The 23,325-nt window shown below is 31.9% G+C and overlaps 1 protein-coding gene across 7 annotated transcripts in view; it reads right to left on the reverse strand.

Moving 5' to 3' along the window:
* Positions 1 to 491: 491 nt before the first annotated feature.
* Positions 492 to 23,325, reverse strand: part of LOC105777093 (gamma-glutamyl hydrolase 2) — a 58,362-nt gene continuing 35,528 nt past the window's right edge. The window contains exons 1-11 of one of the 7 annotated variants that reach the window (XM_012600161.2): positions 7,099 to 7,247; positions 5,387 to 5,836; positions 4,678 to 4,764; positions 4,399 to 4,488; positions 3,720 to 3,814; positions 2,674 to 2,734; positions 2,013 to 2,102; positions 1,839 to 1,901; positions 1,482 to 1,570; positions 835 to 927; positions 492 to 735 (exon numbers count right to left, since the gene is read on the reverse strand). In XM_012600161.2, coding sequence (XP_012455615.1) covers positions 684 to 735; positions 835 to 927; positions 1,482 to 1,570; positions 1,839 to 1,901; positions 2,013 to 2,102; positions 2,674 to 2,734; positions 3,720 to 3,814; positions 4,399 to 4,488; positions 4,678 to 4,764; positions 5,387 to 5,827 — 1,161 coding nt within the window. In that variant the 5' untranslated portion in view covers positions 5,828 to 5,836; positions 7,099 to 7,247 and the 3' untranslated portion in view covers positions 492 to 683. Of the gene's footprint in view, positions 736 to 834; positions 928 to 1,481; positions 1,571 to 1,838; positions 1,902 to 2,012; positions 2,103 to 2,673; positions 2,735 to 3,719; positions 3,815 to 4,398; positions 4,489 to 4,677; positions 4,765 to 5,386; positions 5,837 to 7,098; positions 7,494 to 7,751; positions 9,747 to 11,892; positions 11,945 to 12,657; positions 13,673 to 23,325 lie in introns of those variants that run through there. The other 6 variants (XM_052630335.1, XM_052630327.1, XM_052630326.1 and 3 more) reach the window with 6 other exon arrangements.

Genomic DNA, 23,325 nt, shown 5'->3' on the forward strand with positions numbered 1-23,325 from the left:
AATAATCTGCTGATATGGCTGTTAACTTAATGACATGTCTTTTAATCATTAATTTTATTCCACATTTCCATGTCATATTGTAATTTTGGAGTTTAAAATAAAATTTTTAAAACTATAATATGATATGGAAATGATGTGAAATAAAGTAAATGGTTAAAAAACATATCATTAAGTTACAACACACCATTCGACTGTTACTAATTTAACAGTTTTGGATATAAAAAATTTAATAAATTAAGTGATTATTTTGTAACTTTTAAAGTCGAATAGTCTAACAAAAAAATTTAATAGTCAATTGACATTTATGTAATTCACACTTATTTTCAATAGCATGTCATAAACCGCATCAAATACAAATCCAGTTATTTTATATTTCTCACAAAAATTATGTATTTAAGCTTAAACCCTATTTCTATGGTAAAGTATTCAAGCTTATTTATAACACAAGTAACAGATTATACTTTAATTATTATCATTTTTAGAATTTGAGCTAATAAGAATAAACATTGCAAACTTTATTCATCAACAATACCTACTCATACACCTCATTGGCAAGCATCCAGTCCGTAGCTTATATAAATGAAGAGAGCAATCAGATTCAAATCACAATGCAAATACAGCGTCAACAATATACATACATCCAACCACGTACATCTTTAACTATGTACACGGCAGCAACTCTATCAAATTCGAGCTTGACGTAGTGTAAAGATGTAGACCTCATCGAAACCCTTCCTACAGCATTCAAATTCACAACCATGTCAATCAGCTTACATTCAAAAGGATGGTGTCCTAATAGGGTCAAAACTCAAAAGGATTGATGTATCAGCTTACCCAGCTTTCCCACAATACGTGGGGCTGTAATTATAAATAAGGCTGTCAAGCACTTTTTGAGCAGCTGGCCTATTCAGTGATCTCCTAGCCTCTCTGTACCAGAAAAAAAGAAAGTTAAATTACCTCATCTTCCAAACAGACGAAGGAAAGAGATGGTATTTATTTTTTATAATTTGGGTAGGGCGAAACAATGTTAGGGTTTGAACTCAAATTCTTATTCCACGAACACAAATATCTCACCTCTAGTCTGTCACATAATTAGAAACACGCCTTTTCTTTCCTTTCCTCTTTCTTATTTTCGTAAAACTACGGGCATTTCATTCTTAGCCAGAAAAACTACTTGTAGTATAGCATGCTGAAAATGAAGTTTGCCTATTTCCTTTCCTTCTCCTTTCATACTAAACTATTTATATTCTTATATTGTTATATACTAAAATTTATCAAATTTCCTTTAAACATTTCTTCCTTACATATGCTCAAGGATGAAGCAAAGCACATCCACATGGGAACAGCTGCCCAAAACTCAAATAAGATACTGAAGTGCAAGATTGTGTCTCACTCGAATATAACATACGCTCAGTTTGTTGTTGACTAAATTGTAAGAATATAGAGAACTATTAATAACTTCCTTATTTAACATTCCTAACCTGATAAAAAAGTTTGCAACATGTTGTGTCACTTCAATGGCGTCGTCTGAGTGTGGAATCATAGACAAGCCCCATTCAAAAGCATTTTTCTGCAAAATATATGGTCAGACTATTCATAATGAAATGGAGTGTATTGGTGGATCATAGAATAACACTACAGTTTTGCAAACAAAATTAAAAGAAGTGAGAGAAACAGAAGCAGAGATACACAAAGAAGTTAATAAGGAAAAAAAAGACACCAATTCCTTGTAGTGGTCATTGATATGATTATTATTTAACAAGAAAAATTAAAATTGCCATGCCAAACTGTACTGAGGCATAAACATGACGATGATCAGAAAGCACTAAAAGTGGTACCTCTGGATGCCACTGGAAGGCAGTGACAGGATAGCCATGTGCTTGCGCAGTGGAGACATATACCTGTTATTAACACTTCAATAGAAATAAGGACATTTAAAGCAGCCATAAAATGTAATGAGATAAATCAAGTTAAGACATTTCCTATGGCATAGTGATGGTAAGATTCAGAACCTTGTTATTTTTATCTGTGCTTGTTGTTAAGATCTTGAAGAATCTGGACAGATTTGGAGTATTTTGAAGCTTCTCTGGTGAAATGCCACACTGTTACAATTAGACATTGATTTTAGGCAATGTTAATTAGCTTGTACATAGAAACATAACACAGACGATGTGCCACAGAAGAGGGTGGCACACATGAAAGAAAGATAACTTTTGAACAGGGATATATTATCTTTAACTCTGAAGAAATATTAGCATCTTTCTTCTTTAACAGGTCTCTACTCTTAGCACGACATCTTGCCTGTTGAGTTTTCTTCTAAGTTAGGCTTTTAGAGACCAAGAATGAGGTTCAAGGAAATCAAATTACATATTAGGAGAACAGAAGGCATGAACAATTTACTGTGCATTAAAATACATTTCATCTCTCAAATAATAATCTGCACAAACTAACAAGTAGGAAGCTGTTAAAAGTGCCAAATAGAGGAAACAGGCAACCAGTGGCAACAAAATTGAAAAAAAAAAAAACATCGAAGAAATCAGAATTTAGATCCTTCATTATCAGTTCATGGTTTTAGGAATGATCCAAAGAGGACATACTAGAGAAGCAAAAGACAAACAGTTACACGTTGTGCAACTAATTTAAAATATTAATGAAAGGAGCCATGAAACTCACACGATGGTTTTGCATGACTAGGCAATCTGTGCCAAGCTTTTGCAGCAAATTTGGAGGAAATCTGGCAAAAGAGAATAACTATCAAGCTGTAGAAGTGTGGCACTGACTGGAGCAATGAACATATAATTACACTGATTATAAGAAATCAGATAAGCTCTCACATAAAAGATGTCAACCAGGTTGGGCTAAGTAGAAAGTTTGTGACAATATCGTTCTCCTACTAACTTGGACCAAACTACAAATTATCAGCTTAAAATCACCTCATTTTTGCTACTGATTTAAAGGTTAGATATTATAAATGGATATAACTACAACATTCATAAAGCCCTTTGATGATAAAGCAAACAGGAAATTAAGGTTTATTACTGTGCTCAGCTATTGCTATTTATCAAAGGTGTAACTCTGAAGTTCAGAGAAGGATTTATTACACTCTCCTCAATCAACTTAGAACAATTTCAATGACACTAATCAGGAAACCAAACAAGCACACATTTATTCTCTTCCTATTTAAGTGTTAAACTTGTTTATGGTCTTCACTAAAAGCTTCATGTGAAGTCCGGTTACTATACCAATTAATTGCCATGTGCCTACGGTGCAAGCAAAAGCTAACAAGAAAAGTTGTAAGCCCATAGTACCAAAGTTTCACACCAAATATTATGCTATGGTCATCATTTAACCTGAAGAACAACTTCAGGAAATCTCATGCAACTAGTTGACTTCCTTTTCTCTATCCTCATGCAATAAAGTCCTTATTCAAATAGTGAAATGGAGAGATCAGTCTGACAGAACATAAACTGCATATGTATTACAAGACTCTTTCCCTTCTTAGCAGCGCACACAGAGAGGCTTTTGTTACTTCAACATGTTAACTGTTGTGAACTTTCCTATAAAGCATCTAATGCCTGACCAGCAAAACATATTTGAAATATAAAATACTTAATCCTCCAAGGATAATACTGTAAAATCTGAGCAAAAGCATCAATAGAAAAATGGCACCAAAATCAAACTATACTAACGTACCATGAAAGGTAATAAAGGTTTTGTACCTTTGAAATACTGTTCCTTCAATGTTAACATTTTCCACAAATTGGAGACTAGAGGCCTGATTTGATGCAGAAAATGGTTCAAGAATATTTTTGTCCTATCAGCAAGAAGAAAAAAAGTATGTATTCGTTAAAATAAGATTTTGTTAAATTTTTTATAATTCAACAAAGAAAATCCTTAAGTAAAATAAGTTACTGGATACAGTAGATATGGGTAGATTTAAGCTAACTTGAAATGAAGTGATTTCTAAAGAACCAGTAGGTAGGATTTTGAGATTTCAAATCCATTAGAAAATTTTTTCCAGCAAGGTCAACCATTGGTTTGGATGCCACAAACAAGGTAACCATGACATCCTAACAGATCAAATACTGCAGTTTTCACAATACGGTGAACATGCAGGAATTGCCATTATTTAGCCATGTTAGGCCAACAGTAATCTCTCACAAATGGAAATTATAGAGTTCCTTAAATCAAGAAATTTAAAAATGTCTCATTTAGTCATTTTGCCATGACGCATGAATGAATATTAGTAGAGAAAGTCCACAATAGTGAACAAAAGTTAACTACATCAAGAAAAGCCATATAAACAGATAAAAGCCTGAAGAATATTAAATTGTTTTTCTTTTTTTTTCTTTTTAAAAGGAAACAGATAAAAAAAGTCAGATAATGTGAGGTGCTTACTTCGCTGACAATCATTGTTAAAAGTTCAAAACCCAAACAAATGGCATATAATGGGAAATGATCTCCCCTATCGTTCTTCTCTATAACTTTCTGCAAAAACACAGAGAATAAAAGTTTTATATGCAACCCATGGAAAATTGGAAATATAAAAACATTTGAAGCATAAGTTGAAGAAACAATAGACTTGCATGCTAACACCAATCTCTTGCCTATATTTTTTTGTTAGTTTCATGTGAATTTCATAAAATCAAGAAACAAACAAATATAAATATAAATTACCTTGAAAATCTTTTTAGCAATATCATAGTACAAGCCGTATTTAGACCACCCTCCTGTAAAAAGCACGCCATTAACCAATTCAAGCTTCTACAATACGAAGGTGGAGAAGAGACTTAGCAAGGTGAAAGGCTTTTGGCAAAGGAAGGCAACAACTATGCTAAAGCAGGTATCATAGCATCATAACACTGTCTAATCGTAGCAAATCAAAGCAAGGAAATGAAAGGCATATATGCATATGCAATCGACCAAGCAATCAAAATATCATTTCAAATATTAAGGTACTAAAGAATATCCACAAAAATGCAACTAAGCTAAAATTCGATCCTTTGCATAGACAGTAAGGAGATTGCAACAACTGGTAGTATCCTAATTTTATGATTTAACAAAAACGAGAGAATTTTTTGTAATGCGGGAATAGCTAGCATTTTGATATTCTTACATTAAATTAAGAGGAAAAACTTATTATGAAACAAAATATTAAAAATTCACAGTATCAAATTTTACCTAACAAAAGGAAAAGATTTTTCATGACCATATAAGTTATTTAAGATTCTAAATCAGGAATTTTTCTTTCCAAAAATAGATTTACCAAAAAAAATAGACCGACTGTCTATTTTTTTTGACCCATTTTTAAAAAACACACGCACACCCAAGTATTCAAAGTCAAAATTCAGCATTTTTACAAGGAAATGAACATCATGATTATTACCTGGAAAAGAATCTCTTCCGGCTCATTATAAATAAGAGGAATGACTCGAGCCCCGGCCGCTTCCACGAACTTCACGTACGACGCAGCTATGTAGGAAGCGTTAGTATCATTGTTCAGCCTCCCCGACGCGCCGTCTCCTGGATGACTCAGTATCCCAATCACAGGCCGATAATATAGCTTCGGGTCAGCATTCGCGCAACTCGAAAAGGAAATTAGTGAATCATCGGCCGAGCCGTCGCCGCGTTGATTCGGGAGGAGGAGTCCAGTTGAGGTTTGAGCTTTAGCAAGGGAGAGTTCTTTGGTGAGGCAGAGGAGGATAGGGATAAAAAAGTAATTCCACATGTCCGGAGAGGAGGAGGAGGAACAAGAAGAGGAAGGGGAAGGCACGGTGTCGTTTGCAGGATCGGAGGATGAAGGGTTAGAGCCAAATAAGGAGGGCATCTTGGAGAACTGACATATAAACAGAGCGAAAAAAAAAACAAAGGAAAAGTTAAAGATTGAAATCAAGTCCTTAAAAACTTTGGAAGGAAACTGTGCAGTTGAAAAATCAAATTAAAAAAAAGTGATAAATTCAAGTATTAATTTAGACAAAAAAATTAAGTACCAAATTAGAAAAATTCAAGTTAAAATACCAAATATTATACTAAATCTTATAAAATAAAAATATTATATAATAATTTTTAAGTAAATAAAACAAACTTTATGCAATATTATCTCCATTTTAAAAATTTAATACACAATTATAAGTTACTTTATTTTCCATACTTTCATAGTTAGTTTTTGTTTTTTAAATTTTTTAAATATATTATTATATCTCTATAATATCACTTGTGAATTTTACGCTATTTGTAAATTATAAAATTTAGTAACAATTTACAAAATATTTTCTCATTATTTATTAAACTTATTTTTAACCAAATTATTTATTAAACTTAATTAAATAAAAAGTTGTCTAATATTTTTAGCTAGCTATCTAATTTTTTAACCAAATATTTAAAGTACCATTATGGACCGCATGTAGTATTTTTAATTATAAAAAAATATATTTAATATTATATTTCCTCTCTCCTCATATTCATATTCTTCCTTTCCTATTCCTTCATTTTCATCCCTTTTCTCATTCATCTTCATTCATGCAGGTTGAAGGTTTTCTTTTTCTCGTTAAGCAAATGACATGAAATTTGGGTTTTTATTTTGATGGAGGAGAACCGGTTCTGGGTTGAAAACTGTGAATTTTTGGACTTCTAAACTTGAAAAACCTATGGCTACGCTTTGACAGCACCATTTGCGGAGGAGGAGTTGAAGCAAAAATCTTTTATAAAAAAATGATAGGGACTTCGATATTTTTCAAAAGGGTTATTTTTTAAAATTATAAAAAACAAAGAAAACTGTGTTGGGGCAAGAAAAAGAACAAGAGACCTGAAGCTGGAGAAGATTGAAAGGTTCTTTGCTTATTATATGCACATTAATGTTAAAAAAAAAGGTTTCATAAAATTAGTACAAATGATCATCAAATTTCAGCTCAACTTCGTTTCATACATGCTCGATTTTTGTTTGAAGAAAATGCTCATTAAGTAATGATTAATATAGATACCCATTAATTTTATTATAACTAATTCTTCTTTTAAAAAAGTATTCACAAAATGCGGAAATAACTAGTAATAAACCTTAGGTGTATAAATATTTATCAAAGACATTGCTAGAAAGCAAACCTCATGTTTATTTTAGTCAATTCAACAACTGCCTCTTCATCGAACTCGTTCCATATCCCTTAATAACGTCACTTTGATCTTCTTTAACTGTGTAACAATCTCTTTCATATGAAGCCTCTCATTTGGTAACTCCACACAACATTCTAAGCCAACTTGCAAAATGGATAAGGCACAATTCTTGACTTTTAAATCTTCCCTTCCAATGGTGCTCAACAACTTGGGATCTACAACTTGATTTAGCGAAGATGATATCGACTCTATCACCCAACTCTTCAAGCTTCTTTCTCCTGCAAACATTTCATCTGTGGGCTTTTTTCTTGTGATGATTTCCATCAAAAGAATACCGAAACTATACACATCACCTTTTGTCGAAACAATTCCTTCCATTCCATATTCTGTATGAATATAAAACAACATTATGAATATTCAAAGATATCTTGATAATGAAAATTTCCTATAAAATATCTCAAAACATTATATGCTTGCCTGCTATAATTGAACTGGGATTTAATCTAGTTGCTTCCTTAAAAAGTCACATTCAATGTGTTTGAAACTCAAATGTTAACAGATATATAAGATCCCTTTTCTTATGCACATTCTACACTTCCATTGAAAATGGAAAAATAAACATGGAGTTTGATTAGAAGTATCACCTGGTGCCATATATCCAAATGTTGCCATTGTCATGGTTTGTATCATTGAAACCTCTTCACATAAGAGTTTCGCGATGCCAAAATCACTCAAATGCGCAACCATATCTTCATCTAATAGAACATTGTTGGGTTTTAAATCACAGTGAATCACGGGTGTTGCATTGCCGTGATGGAGATATTCCAATGCAGATGCAACATCTATCATTATGTTCAACCTTTGTAGGATATCCAAATATTGGTTGTTGGAATACAGCCATTTATCAAGACTCCCATTAGGCATGAACTCAAGCACCAACGCTTTGAAATTAAGATCATTAGAGCAACTGCTTATTACTTTGACTAAATTTCTGTGACGAGTGTTGCGGAGAACATCACATTCAACATCAAAGCTCTTAAAAGCTCCTTCTAACTCAAACTTGAAGACCTTTACCGCAATGATCGTCCCATCCGGGAGAGTCCCTTGGAATACTGAACCATAACTTCCATTACCGAGCAACCTACTATCATTGAATCCATCAGTAGCTTGACGAAGCTCGTGGTATGAAAATCGTCTCCACGTTCCTAAAGGTATCATGTCTTCTTGAGTTGGCAATTTGTCTTTCCTCCTCCTATTTTGCAAGATAATGATAATCAGAGCCACAACCAAAATTGTGGAGGCAATTGGCAGAGCTACATATATTATGAGCTTAGTTTTTGCCTTGGAATTTCTAAGAGGTCTAGTTTTGCAGTTTGGAACATGAAGCCGAGCTGCACCACACAAGGCTTCATTCCCCTTAAATGATTCGATTGAGTAGTTTTCAAATGATCCTCCTTCAGGAATTTCTCCTTCAAGCCTATTAAAAGAGACATTGAAATATTTGAGATAACGGAGTTTCTCTAAGGATTTGGGAATCTCTCCAGATAGATTATTTCTTGACAAGTCCAAGAATTCCAAACTCAACAATTCATCAAAAGACTCAGGAATAGAACCCATGATTCTATTATTGGATAAGGAAAAACCAGTGAGGTCCTTGAGATCTGCAACTCCAGTTGGGATATCACCTGAGAACTGATTGTTCGACAAATCCAAACTAGTCAAAACTTTCCATTTTCCAATTTCAATTGGCAGTGGACCACTTAGAGAATTTGAAGACAAGTATAGGATGAGGAGATAGTTAAGCCTTGTCAACGAGGAAGGTATTGAGGAGGAAAACATATTGGAATCTAGACCTAGTTGCCTTAATGAAGTGAGATCACCTAAGCAAGCAGGTATTTGTCCAGACAATTGGTTATTGGTCAAGAACAAGAAAGCCAATTTGTTTAGATGACATAACTCAGATGGGATGGATCCTTCTAACTTATTGTCTTCAAGAGAAAGACTTTGCAACTCTTCCAATCCACCAATTGTAGTGGGAATCTGTCCTATCAATTTATTGCCTCCGAGATCAATGCTTATCAAGTGACTTAAGTTTCCAATTTCACTGGGGATGCTACCCCTGATGCTGCATTCCCTAGCATAGAACACTTCAAGAGAACTTGAGAGATTTCCTACCACTCCTGGAAGTTCACCACTAATGAATGGGTTGCTACCGAAAAAAAGCTTCTCCAAGACTCTACAGTTTGTCAAAGAAAAGAGAAAGCTCATTCCTAAGGAAGTTAAATTATTCCAAACCAGGTTGAGAAACTTTAAATTTCTTAGATTGCCCAGATTATCAGGAATGGACCCTGAAAAGTAATTATTAGACATGTCAAGACGAGTAAGCTGAGAGGCATTGGAAATAGACATTGGGATCGAGCCGACAAGTTGATTGACATCAAGATATAATTCCTCCATGTTTGGAAGGAAAAGGCCCATGTTTGATGGAAGATGGCCAGAGAGCTGATTTGTCTCCAAAGAAATCACCCTTAGAGTTGAAATATTAAATACTTGTGGAGGAATAGAACCAGCAATATTGTTATGTTCCAAATTCAACAATTCTAGATTCTTTAGGTTGCCAATCTCACGTGGTATTATACCTGCCATAAATTTTATCAAACAGAATTAGGAGGAAGAAAATAGTTTATATATATGAAACATAATTTGCTTATCTTTTTATAATGTGTACAATTATAAGCAATTAGTGTATCAAATATGAATCAACAATATTTACAAAAAAATTAATTCACAATAAAATTGTTTTATAGAGCTCTTGCAAATATTAAAGTACTTCAAGTAATTTTAAATTGAAGTTTTAGGTTTAAAGTTGGAATAAGTTCAAAATGAGAAGGATTGTATGAAATTGCGATTCTACATCATCTTTATTCCTTATTAATAGGAGAATGACAAATCAGATTTTCCTCTTAATTTTTAGCTTTTCTTCTTGAAAAAATTAAAATCCAACTAAAAAGTTAAAAATCAAGAGAAAAATCTGATTTATCATTCTCTTATCGAAAAGGATAGAGATTACGTGGAATCACAGTTTAATATAATCACTTCTCGCTCAAGATATAGAAAATAATGATGAAATAAATGATAAAGAACAAACATTCATAAGTCAAATAAAATAATTAAGAACATAATGATGAATTAAATTTGTTTTCCTTTTATCTGATTTGATAAATTTAAAAATTTTAAGAACATAAAAATAAATCAAATATGATTTTTGGTTCCTTGGAGTTTTGTTTGGGGCAAATCACCAATAAAAGCCGTTTTTTTTTTAATTTACCGAAATGGGCCGATTTTTTTTATTATTTATCGGAATGGGCCGTTTTCCGCGAAATCGCGTCCACGTCAGCGCGATGTCAGGGTACGTGTCAGGACATCGCGTCCACGTCAGCGCGATTTGCTGACGTGGAAGGAAATCGCGCCCTCTAGGACGCGATTTGCTGACGTGGCATGAACAGTTTGTGTTTTTAGCTTGGAAAACTTTGAAAGGCCATAACTTTTGGCTCGGTTGTCCGATTGAGACGATTTTTTTTATTTCGAATAACTTTTCGAGATCTACGCGCTGGCAAATAGCCGAAGGCGGTTTGCTGAAGTTTTCGTCAAAAAAGATCATTTTTTGCCCCTAAATTTTGATTTTTTCGGTTTAAAATTAAATTTTGAAACATTCAAATCGTTATTTTCCTCATTTATTTAAAGTAAACACCGGATCTTTTTTTACAGAATCGTTGTATTATTTTTTCTGATTTGACACGTGTATGGAATAGGTCCGATAAATCGTTAGAACGTAAGTAATATAATTAAGATAATAGCAGTATTTCTATAATATGTCAATTAATTAGTTTGGCTTAGTTGGTTAAGATGCTTGCTCTTTTCTTTTAATACCTTGGTTCGAATCTTATTGGTAACAATTTTGAATCTTTTTTGTACTTGTTGCATTTAACCAACTAAGTCAAACTAATTAATTGACATATTATAGAAATACTGCTATTATCTTAATTATATTACTTACGTTCTAATGATTTATCGGACCTATTCCATACACGTGTCAAATCAGAAAAAATAATACAACGATTCTGTAAAAAAAGATTCGGTGTTTACTTCAAATCAATGAGGAAAATAACGATTTGAATGTTTCAAAATTCAATTTTAAACCGAAAAAATCAAAATTTAGGGCAAAAGGATCTTTTTCGATGAAAACTTGCACTTCTTCGCTATTTGCGTCACAGATCTCAAAATTTATTCAAATAAAAAATTGCCTCAATCGCATAACCGAGCCAAAAGTTATGGCCTTTCAAAGTTTTCAAGCTAAAACACAAATTGTTCATGCCACGTCAGCAAATCGCGCCCTAGGGCGCGATTTCCTTCCACGCCAGAAAGTTGCCGACGTGGACGCGATGTCCCGACATCGCACTCGACATCGCTACCGACGTGGACACGATTTCATGAAAATGGCCCATTCCAATAAATAATCAAAAAATCGGCCCATTTCGGTAAATTTAAAAAAAACGGCTTTTATTAGTAAATTACCCTTTTGTTTGGCCTCAACAGGGATAAATGTAAATAATGGACTTAAAAAAGAACTATACTAATTGCAATGACTATGAAAACTTTTATAATTATTGTAGAATAATCAAAACACAGAAAGCGGTTGAGCAAAAACAAAGTTCAAATTAATAAAAAGTATCAGTAAAAGTTGCAAATTAATAAAAATAATTTAGCTCTTTCTTATACATTCACCTGTAAAATTGCTATGGGAACAATCAAACTCCACAAGAAGAGTTAAATTCACCTGCAATTATAAAATTCACATTTCAAATTCAAAATTCATCAGATTATAAGAATAAAATTAAGGTATAATGACTTATTTAGCTCTTCAATTTTATTAAAAGAACCATTTAGTCTTTCATTTAATTTTCATCTCTTTTAGCCCTTAAACTTGCGATGTTTGTCAAATCATCCCAAAATGAATTGAAAATTCCATGTATATGCCAAATCAACAATTAATTTTTAAATTTTAAAAATTCTATTTTATTACTAACGTGTCAACAAAGTAAACAAACATGAACTTTTCCATACATTTTTGGGCTGATATAATAAACAATACAAGTTCAAGAACTAAAAGAAACAAAAATTAAATAAAGAGTTAAAATGACTTTTTATAAAGTTGAAGGACTAAATAAATAATTATTCCTAAAGCAAATAAAGCACGTTTGCAAGGTATTTCACATCATATTAGGTGTCATACACACTTCCAAGTCAAGTTGGAACTAAAAGAATATTTCTCTCATCATTTTCTCGTAGTTTATTCTTCAATCTTCTTTTGAAAATTTCAACTATGTATTCGTTTAATAAATAAATTTATATTTTCAATCTCAATATCTAAATTATTATATTCATTACCTTAATTTCTTTTCAAAAAAAATCGTTCCTTGCATCTCAAAGTACTTAAAAAAAAAAAAGTAAACACTTCAAAAGGTTTTAAAAATGGTTAGCATATATTACCTTCAAAGTGGTTCTGACCAATAGAGATGAATTGAAGCATACTCAAATTCCCAATTTCTATTGGTAGGCTCCCCTCCATTTGGTTATACGATAAAGATAACGTTTGTAACTCTTTGCACTTGAATAGACTGGCAGGAATTCTACCAGAAAGCAGGTTAAGGCCCAAGGACAATTCTTTCAAATTTGGAAGATGATCAAACATATCTTTTGGGATATGACCAGTGAGATTATTGGAGGTGAAATCGATGACTTCTAGTGAAAGCAAATCACGCGGAACAGAGGGTATGGAGCCAGAGAGCATATTATCACCTAGATAAATATTTTGCAATGAAGATATATTGAAGATTGAGGAGGGAATTGAACCTGAAATCTGGTTTCGAGTCAAGCTCAAGGTCTGTAGCTTTGACAAATAGCCTAAAGAGAATGGAATAACACCTTTGAAGTTGTTTTGGTACAAAAACAACCTTCGAAGTTCAGTTAATGATCCCAACCATGATGGGATTTCTCCACTGAACGAGTTGTTACCAAAGCCTAAATATTTCAGCCGTCGCAAATTGGATAACTGGACAGGTAATCCCCCATAGAACCTATTGCTTCTGACACAAAAAAGGGAAAGGAGTGACAAATTTCCCAAGTGAGGTGGAAGGGTGCCTACGAGTCCCAACCCAGTAAGGTTTAGAGCTGTGACTCTACGGTGCTTGGATCCACAACTTACACCAAACCAATTGCAAACAGGGGCAGAGGCTGACCAGTTAGTTGTCAAGACATTTTCAGGATCATGAGTAACATGATCTTTTAGTGCTAGAAGAGCTGATTGATCTGTAAGAATGGTTGTTAATTTCATAGAGAAAGTAGGCATAGAAAAATGGAAGATGATAAGAAGAGCTAAGTTGAGGAAAGTATTCCCCATTTGAATTTGGGTGTTTATGAAGCTACCAACAAAGGCAGAACGGAGATTGCTAGACAGGATAATTAAATGATCACTAACCGTATGACCACACAACCTTTACATAATATGTGTGTGTATATATAAAGCGAGTTTATGTTGTAATTTCTTGCAAATTCTTTTAATATGATTTACGTAGAAACTACGGAATTTATTATAGGATGTGATAATATAATTCTGTAATTATTGTTTAAAATTTTTTTCTAAATTTCATATTTCTTAAGAAATTACAGTAATAAATTTTACATAGTAATAATATATAGTAATGTAATTTAATTGCACTTGTACAAAGGTTACAACTTTTTATTAAATTATTTTAGATTATTGAAATTATTAGAGAACATGATGATAAAATTATAGGACAACTTTTTATTAAATACAAAGTATATATAGTCACAACTGAGCAGTCACTTCGAAGAATATAAACAACCCTCTTATATAAGTGTTAACATTAACATTAACACATTTATCTTCTTATATAAGTACTAACAAAAAATTTATGGATAATTCTAGATATTTTATAAAAAGAATTTGATATAACAAGATTTTAAAATAATTTGCATTATTTATTTTAGGAAATTATTGAATAAAGAGATCAAGAATTTTCAATTAAAAAATTTTAAATTTAAATCATAACAGGAGGAGGAGTTTAGTTACTTTACAATTATCCAAGATGGATTAAATTTGGTTTTATATCTAAGATATCAAAACTGTAATTAGGTTAATGATAAGCATTAAACTAAATTATTGGAATGAAAATATAGCAATTTTACAATATTCGTGCTGGGAACATATCCCATTTTTTTAAAAATGTCTATAGATTAAGTACTGGCTCTTCAATTTTCTAAGTATTCATTGTCGTACCCCTTTCTTGGGTTTGGTTTGGGAAGGTTGCTTGACTTCGTTGTGCAATCTAAAGTCTTTCCAATTTGTCGTTTTAGAAGTGATTGGAAAATTTGCACTTCTTCATGTGCTGGAAGAAAAGTGATTGGGTTCAAAGAGTAAAAATAGGGATAGTGTATTTACGTAGTTTAGTTTTTCTATCCCTGCAGAGTTTACGTTAGTGAAGAATAGTTTAGTTTATGTTGTAATTTCTTCCTACAAGATTACAAATTATTTTAATGTGATTTACGTAGAAACTACTGAATTTATTATAGGATATGATAATATAATTCTGTAATTATTGCTTAAAATTTTTCTTTCTAAATTTCATATTTCTTAAGAAATTACAGTCATAAATTTTACATAGAAATAATAAATAGTATTGAAATTAAATTGCACTTGTACAAAGGTTACAACTTTTTATTAAATTATTAAAATTATTAGAGAGCATGATAAAATGATATGAGAACCTTTTATCAAAGTGACAAGTGAGCAGTCCTTCCAAGAATATAAATAACCCTATTGACTAAAAAATTTTGAACAAAAGGATATTGACTAAAAATCAAAATAACCATGAACTCTTTTACAACATTCAATGAGGTTGAAAGATTTTTTTTTTAAATAATAACTTATTTGGCTTCTAATTTTATACCAACGTTTCATAACTTTTTGACCATTTTTAAAATCTCTATAGATTCCGTAATGGCTCTTCAATTTTCTAAGTATTCATTGGCTTACCCCTTCGTTGGGTTTGGTTTGGGAAGGTTGCTTGACTTCGTTGTGCAATCTAAAGTCTTTCCACTTTGTCGTTTTAAAAGTATGAGTGCGGGAAGAAGTGATTGCGAAGTTTACACTTTTTCAAGTTATTACAAAACAAAAAAATAAAAATAGGAGATACAAATTGTTTACATAGTTCGATTTTCTTACGCTTGCAGATTTTAATTTAGTGAGAAATATCTACTATCTCCAACATTTATAATAAGTGATCTTAAATCTATCACAACCTAATGACAATTTTCTCACTTTTGTACCTTTGAATACCGGTACTCTCACCACTAAATTCACCATTGTGAACTTAATTTATAAAATCACAACACACAAGTTTTACAATCAAATGCACTCTTACAAATAATATTCTTTGCTTAAACAGACTAAGTGCTCTCAATTCTTTATACAATCACCTATACAAGTTTCTCAATTATATATAGATTTTGAGATTTACGTACATAATGAAAATCTATATCAATCTCTATTAAACAACACCTAAACTAGTTGAATAAATTATAAAAATAAATAAGGTAAACAAGGATTGTTGGCAGCTAAGTCTTCAATGTTCCAATCCGATTCAACTTCCTCGATCCAAGCGATTAGATAGACATGGTCCGATCCAATCCGATCCCTTAAACATGTTTCTTGAAGTGATATGATCTGTAACTCCCCAAACCCGACCTAGACGTTATGGTCAAACATATAATAAAATTTATTATTTATAAAATAAACTAAAAAAAAAGAGAGAAAAGTTTGAATATGGTTTAAGTATTGTTTGAGGTTTTTTTTTAATATTTTATTTATAAAAATATTATTTTAATAAATAAATTTTATGTTAGAAAAAGAGAAAATGGGTATTCATTTATTTATAATTGTGTTATGTATTTTATAGAACTTTATGTATTTTTATATATAAAAAAGAACTTTTAAATATTTTGAATTTTTATTTTGAATTTTTAAGAAGTAAAACTACATTGACAAAATGTATAAAGCTGAAAGCTAAACTTGTTGATTTTTAGAGTTAAAGCTAAATTGATAGAATCATCAACATTGGAGGGTTAAATTTGTTATTATATCAATAAAAAATGTCACCGTTAGTGATTTAATAGAGGAGCAACTAAAATAGTAAATTTCAATAATCTTAGTGAATGAAATAGAAAATTTTAAACTTAAATAAACAAAATAAAAACAAACTAATAATTAGATAAGCTATTTTTGTATTTTGCCCTAGATTTAATAATGGTTACCCAATTTTCCATGATTCTTCCATTTTCTTACCCCCTTTCTTGGGGTTGGGACCCGGCTTGACTTTATTTGTGTAATCTAATTAAATGATTATTTATATCTTTTTGAAGTTTAATGGCGAAAGTGTAAACCTACTTGAGAGAAATTTCAGTTTAAAAACCTCAAATTTAAATCAAACCAGCAGGAGTTTAATCATAGAACTTGAGAGAAATTTGGTGTAATATCTAAGAGACTAAAATTATAATTAGGTTGTTTGTCCTGATTTGTATAAAAATATTGTAATTAGCTTAATAACTACAAACATTAAGAACATCTCAACTTAATTATTAGAATTAATTTTAAACTAATAAGCAATAGTACAACAGACACAGGTCCACTTTCCATTTTCAAGAGTAAATAAGATGGGTCCTAATGAAAACATTTCCATTCACTAGCTTTTCTTGACTTTATGCCGATTTCTTAATCTCTAGGCTCAAAATTGGCCGATCATCTCTCCAATAATACGCTTCTCCTTCTTATACATTTATTGGATGTGGGTGCAGCTTGACTTTGCTATATTCTTACTACTTTAGTTTAATTTCAATGTCTAAACTGAATGTGTAAGACGTATTATTCTAATAAAAAATATAAATATTTCATTAGGATATAAATATTCTAATAAAAGCCTTTCAACTATGTCAACAATTGCTTATGAACTTATAATGTGAAACCTTATAAGCCATTGGACAACGAAGCTATCACTTTTCTTCTTCAACGATAATGCCGGACTAAATTTCCATCACTTTTTGGACATTTTCTTTTCAATGTTTTGCCCATTTTTTGAATCTCTATACATTCAATAATGCTCCAATGATTATTCTTTTTCTAACCCTTTATTTTTCTTGGACTTTGTTGCGCAATTTAAAGTCTTTCTTTGGATAATTATAAAAATAGTCACTCAATTTTGGTTAAATTTATCTTTTTGTCATTGAATTATGAAAATATTACAGTTTGGTCACTAACAGTATCGAGTTATAACATTTTGGTCACCCGTCCATTAATAGTCGTTACATCTTTATAGCAGAAAAGTGACATGGCATGTTAACTCAAGGGTTAATATCTAAATTGACTCCAAATTATAGTTAAAATATTCTATCTGGTCTTTTTACAATTTTTTAAATAATAATTCTAAAAATATTTCATTTTTACAGAAAATGATAATTATGTAATTTTTTAAACTATAAAAATATATTTTTAAAAAAGGATAATTATGTAATTTCATCCTAGCAATTGGACATCCAAGTTGGCATTTAAAATCGATTTGGACTACAACATAGGACTGTCGTTAGGAAGATAATAAAGCTTAACGGTAGAGTGACCACTTCTTAACAAAACGATAACGTAAGTGACTAAAACATAACATTTTAAACATAAGTGACTAAAATGTAATCTAAGACAAACAAAATTAATTATTTTTATAGTTTACCCTTATAAATAAGTAGATATAGATATAGATTATATTTATGTCGGTGAAAATAATATTTTCAAAATAATTAAAATTAAAAATAATTTTAACGCTGAAAGAAAATTATAAATATGAAAAATTGAAGGTGGAAAAATAAAAAGATGAAAAATATGATTTTTATTTCCATAGGTGTGCTTCGCAGGAAATATGAAAAAATTTAACGAAATTTAATTTTCTTTCCATCTATTGCTTGGGAGTATTGAAAAATGCATAACTTTAAATTACCATACAAATCTCTTTCATTTTCTTTCGGTTTATCATTCCACTTTTCCATTTCTCCCCTGATTCCTTCAATTTTCCAGCCAACCAAATAAATACTAAAATCTTGTGATTCAAGTCCATCATCACCCTTCCACACCCTACTGGACCTGAATACCCTGTAATACCCCAAAAATTAATACAGTAAGAAAGTAGGTATCCTTGATATAGTAAAATAAGGAAATAAAGTGACAAAAAGGAAAATTTTGAGTTATGGCAACATTAGGAAGTATATTATGACATATTAATTCAAGAAATGATTAAATCGCAAAAGTGAGAAAAGTTTTGTTGACCAAGAGTAAATACTCAAAATTTGAGAGGGTAAACTGTAAATATGAAAAGTTGAAGGACCAATAATGTAAATATTTTAAGGGTGGAATAATCTAGAAACTAAGGAAAATGGATGAATTAGGACCAAATTGAAAAGGTGAAGAATTTTGAGGGACTAAATCATAATTTTGTCAAATTAAGTGATGACTCAATGATGAAATTTTAAAAGATTATGAAAGGCAAAATGGTCAATTAGAAGAGAGAGAAATCTAAAAGGCAATGATGACGTTGGTGATATTTTAGATTAATTAATTAATTAAATATTAGCTTATTAGTATTTTAATGAGATATTTTATTATTTTATTATTGTATTTAATATATAAGGAGAGAAAGATGAAGAATTATCATCATCTTTCCCATGCACCAACGTAAGAAGAAGAAGAAAGAAAGAAAGTTTTTCTTTTCATTACAAATTGGTCTTTTCACCAAATATTCACCATTTTCACTTAGAAATCAAAAGAATTTTCATATCCATCAAGAGAGAAAGATAACAATGAGACTATGGGGAGCTAGAATATCAAGTTAGATTCAAGAAATAGAAGCTGGAGGAGAGAGAAAATCAAGTTAAAGGTTGAAACTAATAGGACAAGGTAAGAACATCAAGATTTCAATATATTTTTAAGTTTGATATTATTGACAAAGCATGGAAATGATGTTATAGTAGAGTTTTCTTATATAAGGTCTTATGTTCTTGATATATTAGTGAAGAGAAATAAGTGAAAGTGATGGGAAATATTATAGAGAAAGGGAATAAGGGAGTTATAAACTTAGTAATCAACATCTTGCACCAAAACAGTTTTGGACAGCAGCAGTAGGTTAACTTTGAAAAATCACCATAAATTGTGGAAATCGAATTAGAGGATGAACAAAATATGGAATTAAATCTTATTGAGTCTAGTTTCTCATAAAAGAAACAGTGTAAGTAATGGAATTGTAAATCATTAGATATAATAAATTTTGTGAGACAAGTTCAGAATGAATTCGGGTTCCCCTGTTCTGACTTTGGAAAATCATAAAAATTGGATAAAAATGATTAGGGTTAAAATTTACATGTTTAAATTATTAATGAGTCTATTTTCAATAGAAACAAAGAGAAATATCATCCAAATTTGTACTAAGAGATAATTAATTTTTAGTGAAGAAGGGTTAAAACTGTCGATAGAAGAATAGGGATGACTTTAAAGAATAAACTGTACTTATTTGCTAAACCAAAATTATGAAAATTTTATGGTAAGAAGATATGTGAGCGTAATTTCAGAGAAAATTAGCGGATCTTAATTCGAATTCTGTAGCTTAAGATATAATTAATTTAGTGACTATGACTCAAGTGAACAGCTTGTTATGAATAAACAAGTAAATAGTATTATTATGTATATATCAAGGATGTGGAATGGAGAGGAGGAAAATACATGAATATTTTGCTAGTATGGGTTTGCATTAAAATGGTTAATTTGCATGATTTGGACTCATGGACTAAATAGAATAAAAGTAAAATTTTAGGGCAATTTTGTAAAAATATCAAAATGTCAAATTGCATAAAATGAATTGTTTTATTATTTAAATTAATAAATTGAATGAAATATTAATTTTAATCAAGATCGGGTAGAAAATCTAGGAAAATAGAATGTAATCACTGAATTTTGTCCGGGACAAATTTGCGTTTTTAAAAAAAAATGCATTTTAGCCCCCAAATTTTTCAAAAATTATATTTTAACCCTTAAGTTTTTCTAAATTTACATCTTGACCCCTAATATTTTATAAATTACATTTAGACCCCTAATATTTCTAAAAATTATATTTTGGCCCCATATTTTTCTAAAATTGCACTTTTACCCCAGAAATTTTGCAACTTCTGCGGTTTGGTCCTTCTGGACATGTCAAATCAGCCAATCGGCAGTTGAGCGTCTACGGGACCTCTGTGCGGACGTCTACGGGAGCAACTCCTTTCTCCTTGGTCTACAGGATGGAAGCCGTTTTGCCTATTGAAGTAGAGATCCCATCTTTGTGAGCTTTATGGAGACAAAACTAGAATAATCGGAATGGGTTCGAGCTCGATATGACCAGTTAAACCTTATTGAAGGAAAGCGCTTGAAGGCAATTTGTCACGGACAGATGTACCAGAAGAGAATGATCACGGCCCATGATAAAAAGGTGCGACCAAGAGAATTTCGCGAAGGAGAGCTAGTACTAAGAAAGATCCTCCCGATACAGAAAGACTTTCGAGGAAAATGGTCGCCAAATTGGGAAGGGCCATACGTTGTTAAAAAGGCATTCTCAGGGGGGCTCTGATTCTCACTGAGATGGATGGGAAAGAATTACCTAATCCAGTAAACACAGATGCTGTGAAGAAATATTATGCCTAAAAAAAACAAAAACAAAAACAAAAACAAAAACAAAAACAAAAAAAAAGAAAAAGAAAAATCAAGATGAAAACCCGAAAAGGGCGTCTTGATAAACAAAAAGGATTAGGATGAAAACCCAAAAGGGCGTCCTAATGAAATGGGTTCGGGCTTAAAGGAGCAAAGTGATTTGAACGGGGAGTTGAATGACGAAGTCGCAATATTTGAAGCATTCTCAGAAGCTCGAAATCTTCTACACAGAAAGCCATGCTCGAAAAGATCCTTGACGAAGAAACGTGGAAAAGTTCATGTGTTGGATATCCAGAGCATTCGTGACCATTGAATTCACTTTCCGTTCTTTTTGATACTTTCTTTCTTTGAACTATTCCTTGTCAATATTCTTCGTTTGTTGCTTTTGAAAAAAACTAAATGTGAGGTATTTCTTGTATGCCTACTTTGCCATTTCTTCATGCATATCGTGTTTGAATCATTTAAATGATAAATAGTAAGATGACATATTCTAAACAAAAGGAATGTTGAACATTACCTGGATGAGAATTTGACAAGTACAAGGGCCCCAAAACAGGAACAAAGTTCAATAAGGGGGCAAGAGGGTGATATACGAAAAAATGTGGGTTACTCACCAAACTTGAAGATGAGTACAAAACTTGAGAGAAAAGTCAAAGATTGAAGCAATGAATGCAATCTCTCACGAAAAAGGGGGCATGTGAGAAACAGCCCAGGGGGTATGGCATGATCATGTAGGCATAAAAGTATTTAGGACAAACACGTGCATATCATGATAACATTGTACATGACATATACAGGTATCCCAGTAGAGTAAGGAATACTAGGAGAAAGCTGCACAGAATCAGTGAAGAAAAAGACTTTTAGTTTCAACTGATGTTTTTTGAAACCCTGTTTCTTTCAAGAAATAGTTTTCAATTTCTGCTTTTTTAATAAAATCAACTCATAATGCGAGAAGTGAGTTGAGCCTCAGGCACACGCTGAGGTATTTTTTAAATTTCTATTTTTTCAAAAATCAACTCATATTGCGAGAGGTGAGTTGAGCCTCGGGTCAAATGCCGAGGTATTTCTTTTAAATTTCTGTTTTTCAAAAAATCAACTCATATTGCGAGATGTGAGTTGAGCCTCGGACACACGCCGAGGTATTTTTTAATTTCTATTTTTCGAAAAGTCAACTCATATTGCGAGAGGTGAGTTGAGCCTCGGGTCACATCCTGAGGTATTTTTCAATTTCTATTTTTTTCAAAAAAAATCAACTCATATTGCGAGAGGTGAGTTGAGCCTCTGGTCACATCCTGAGGTATTTGTTAAATTTCTGTTTTCAAAAAATCAACTCATATTGCGAGAGGTGAGTTGAGCCTCGGGTCACATCCTGAGGTATTTTTTTAATTTCTGTTTTTTTTCAAAAATTAACTCACATTGCGAGAGGTGAGTTGAGCCTCAGGTCACATGCCGAGGTATTTCTTTTGAATTTTTGTTTTTAAATTTTTTTAAAAAAATCAACTCATATTGCGAGAGATGAGTTGAGCCTCGAGGCGCATGCCGATGTATTTCTTTTAAATTTCTATTTTTTAAAAATCAACTCATATTGTGAGAGGTGAGTTGAGCATCGGGTCACACATCGAGGTATTTTCCAATTTCTGTTTTTCAAAAAAAAAAACTCATAATGCGAGAGGTGAGTTGAGCTTCGGGTCGCACGTTGAGCTTTTCTCGATTTTTATTTTTCAAATAAAAAGAAAATTTTGGACAGTCGAACAAAATTCAGTGCTTTTAAGTCTTTGCTCTATCTCTGTTTCACAGTGATGAGCAAAGAGGGGCAGCTGTAATCACTGAATTTTGTCCGGGACGAATTTGCGTTTTTTAAAAAAATTACATTTTAGCCCCTAGTTTTTTCAAAAATTACATTTTGACCCCTAGATTTTTCTAAATTTACACCTTGACCCCTAATATTTTATAAATTACATTTAGACCCCTAAAATTTCTAAAAATTATATTTTGGCCCCATATTTTTCTAAAATTGCACTTTTACCCTAGAAATTTTACAACTTCTACAATTTGGTCCTTCTGGACATGTCAAATTAGCCAATCGGCAGCCGAGCGTGCTCCACCCACCTCCAGCTACTCCAGCAGCCTCCCTAGGCCATGATTGCTCCACTACCACCTGAAAACAAAGAAGAAGAAGACAAATCAATGAGATTAAAAAGAAGCAAATGAGAGAAAGAGGGGGATTCGGTTTTGGGCAGCCAAAAAAGAAAAAAATAGCAGAGAAATTTCAAGAAAACAACACTCAAATTCGGCCGCTCCTTCACCATCACTGTGCCCACCGCCGCACCATTTCTTTCCCTCCACCACCATTACCTACAACCCAA

The sequence above is a fragment of the Gossypium raimondii genome, chromosome 1 (genome assembly GCF_025698545.1).
Source record: "Gossypium raimondii isolate GPD5lz chromosome 1, ASM2569854v1, whole genome shotgun sequence".
Classification (NCBI taxonomy): Eukaryota; Viridiplantae; Streptophyta; class Magnoliopsida; order Malvales; family Malvaceae; genus Gossypium; species Gossypium raimondii.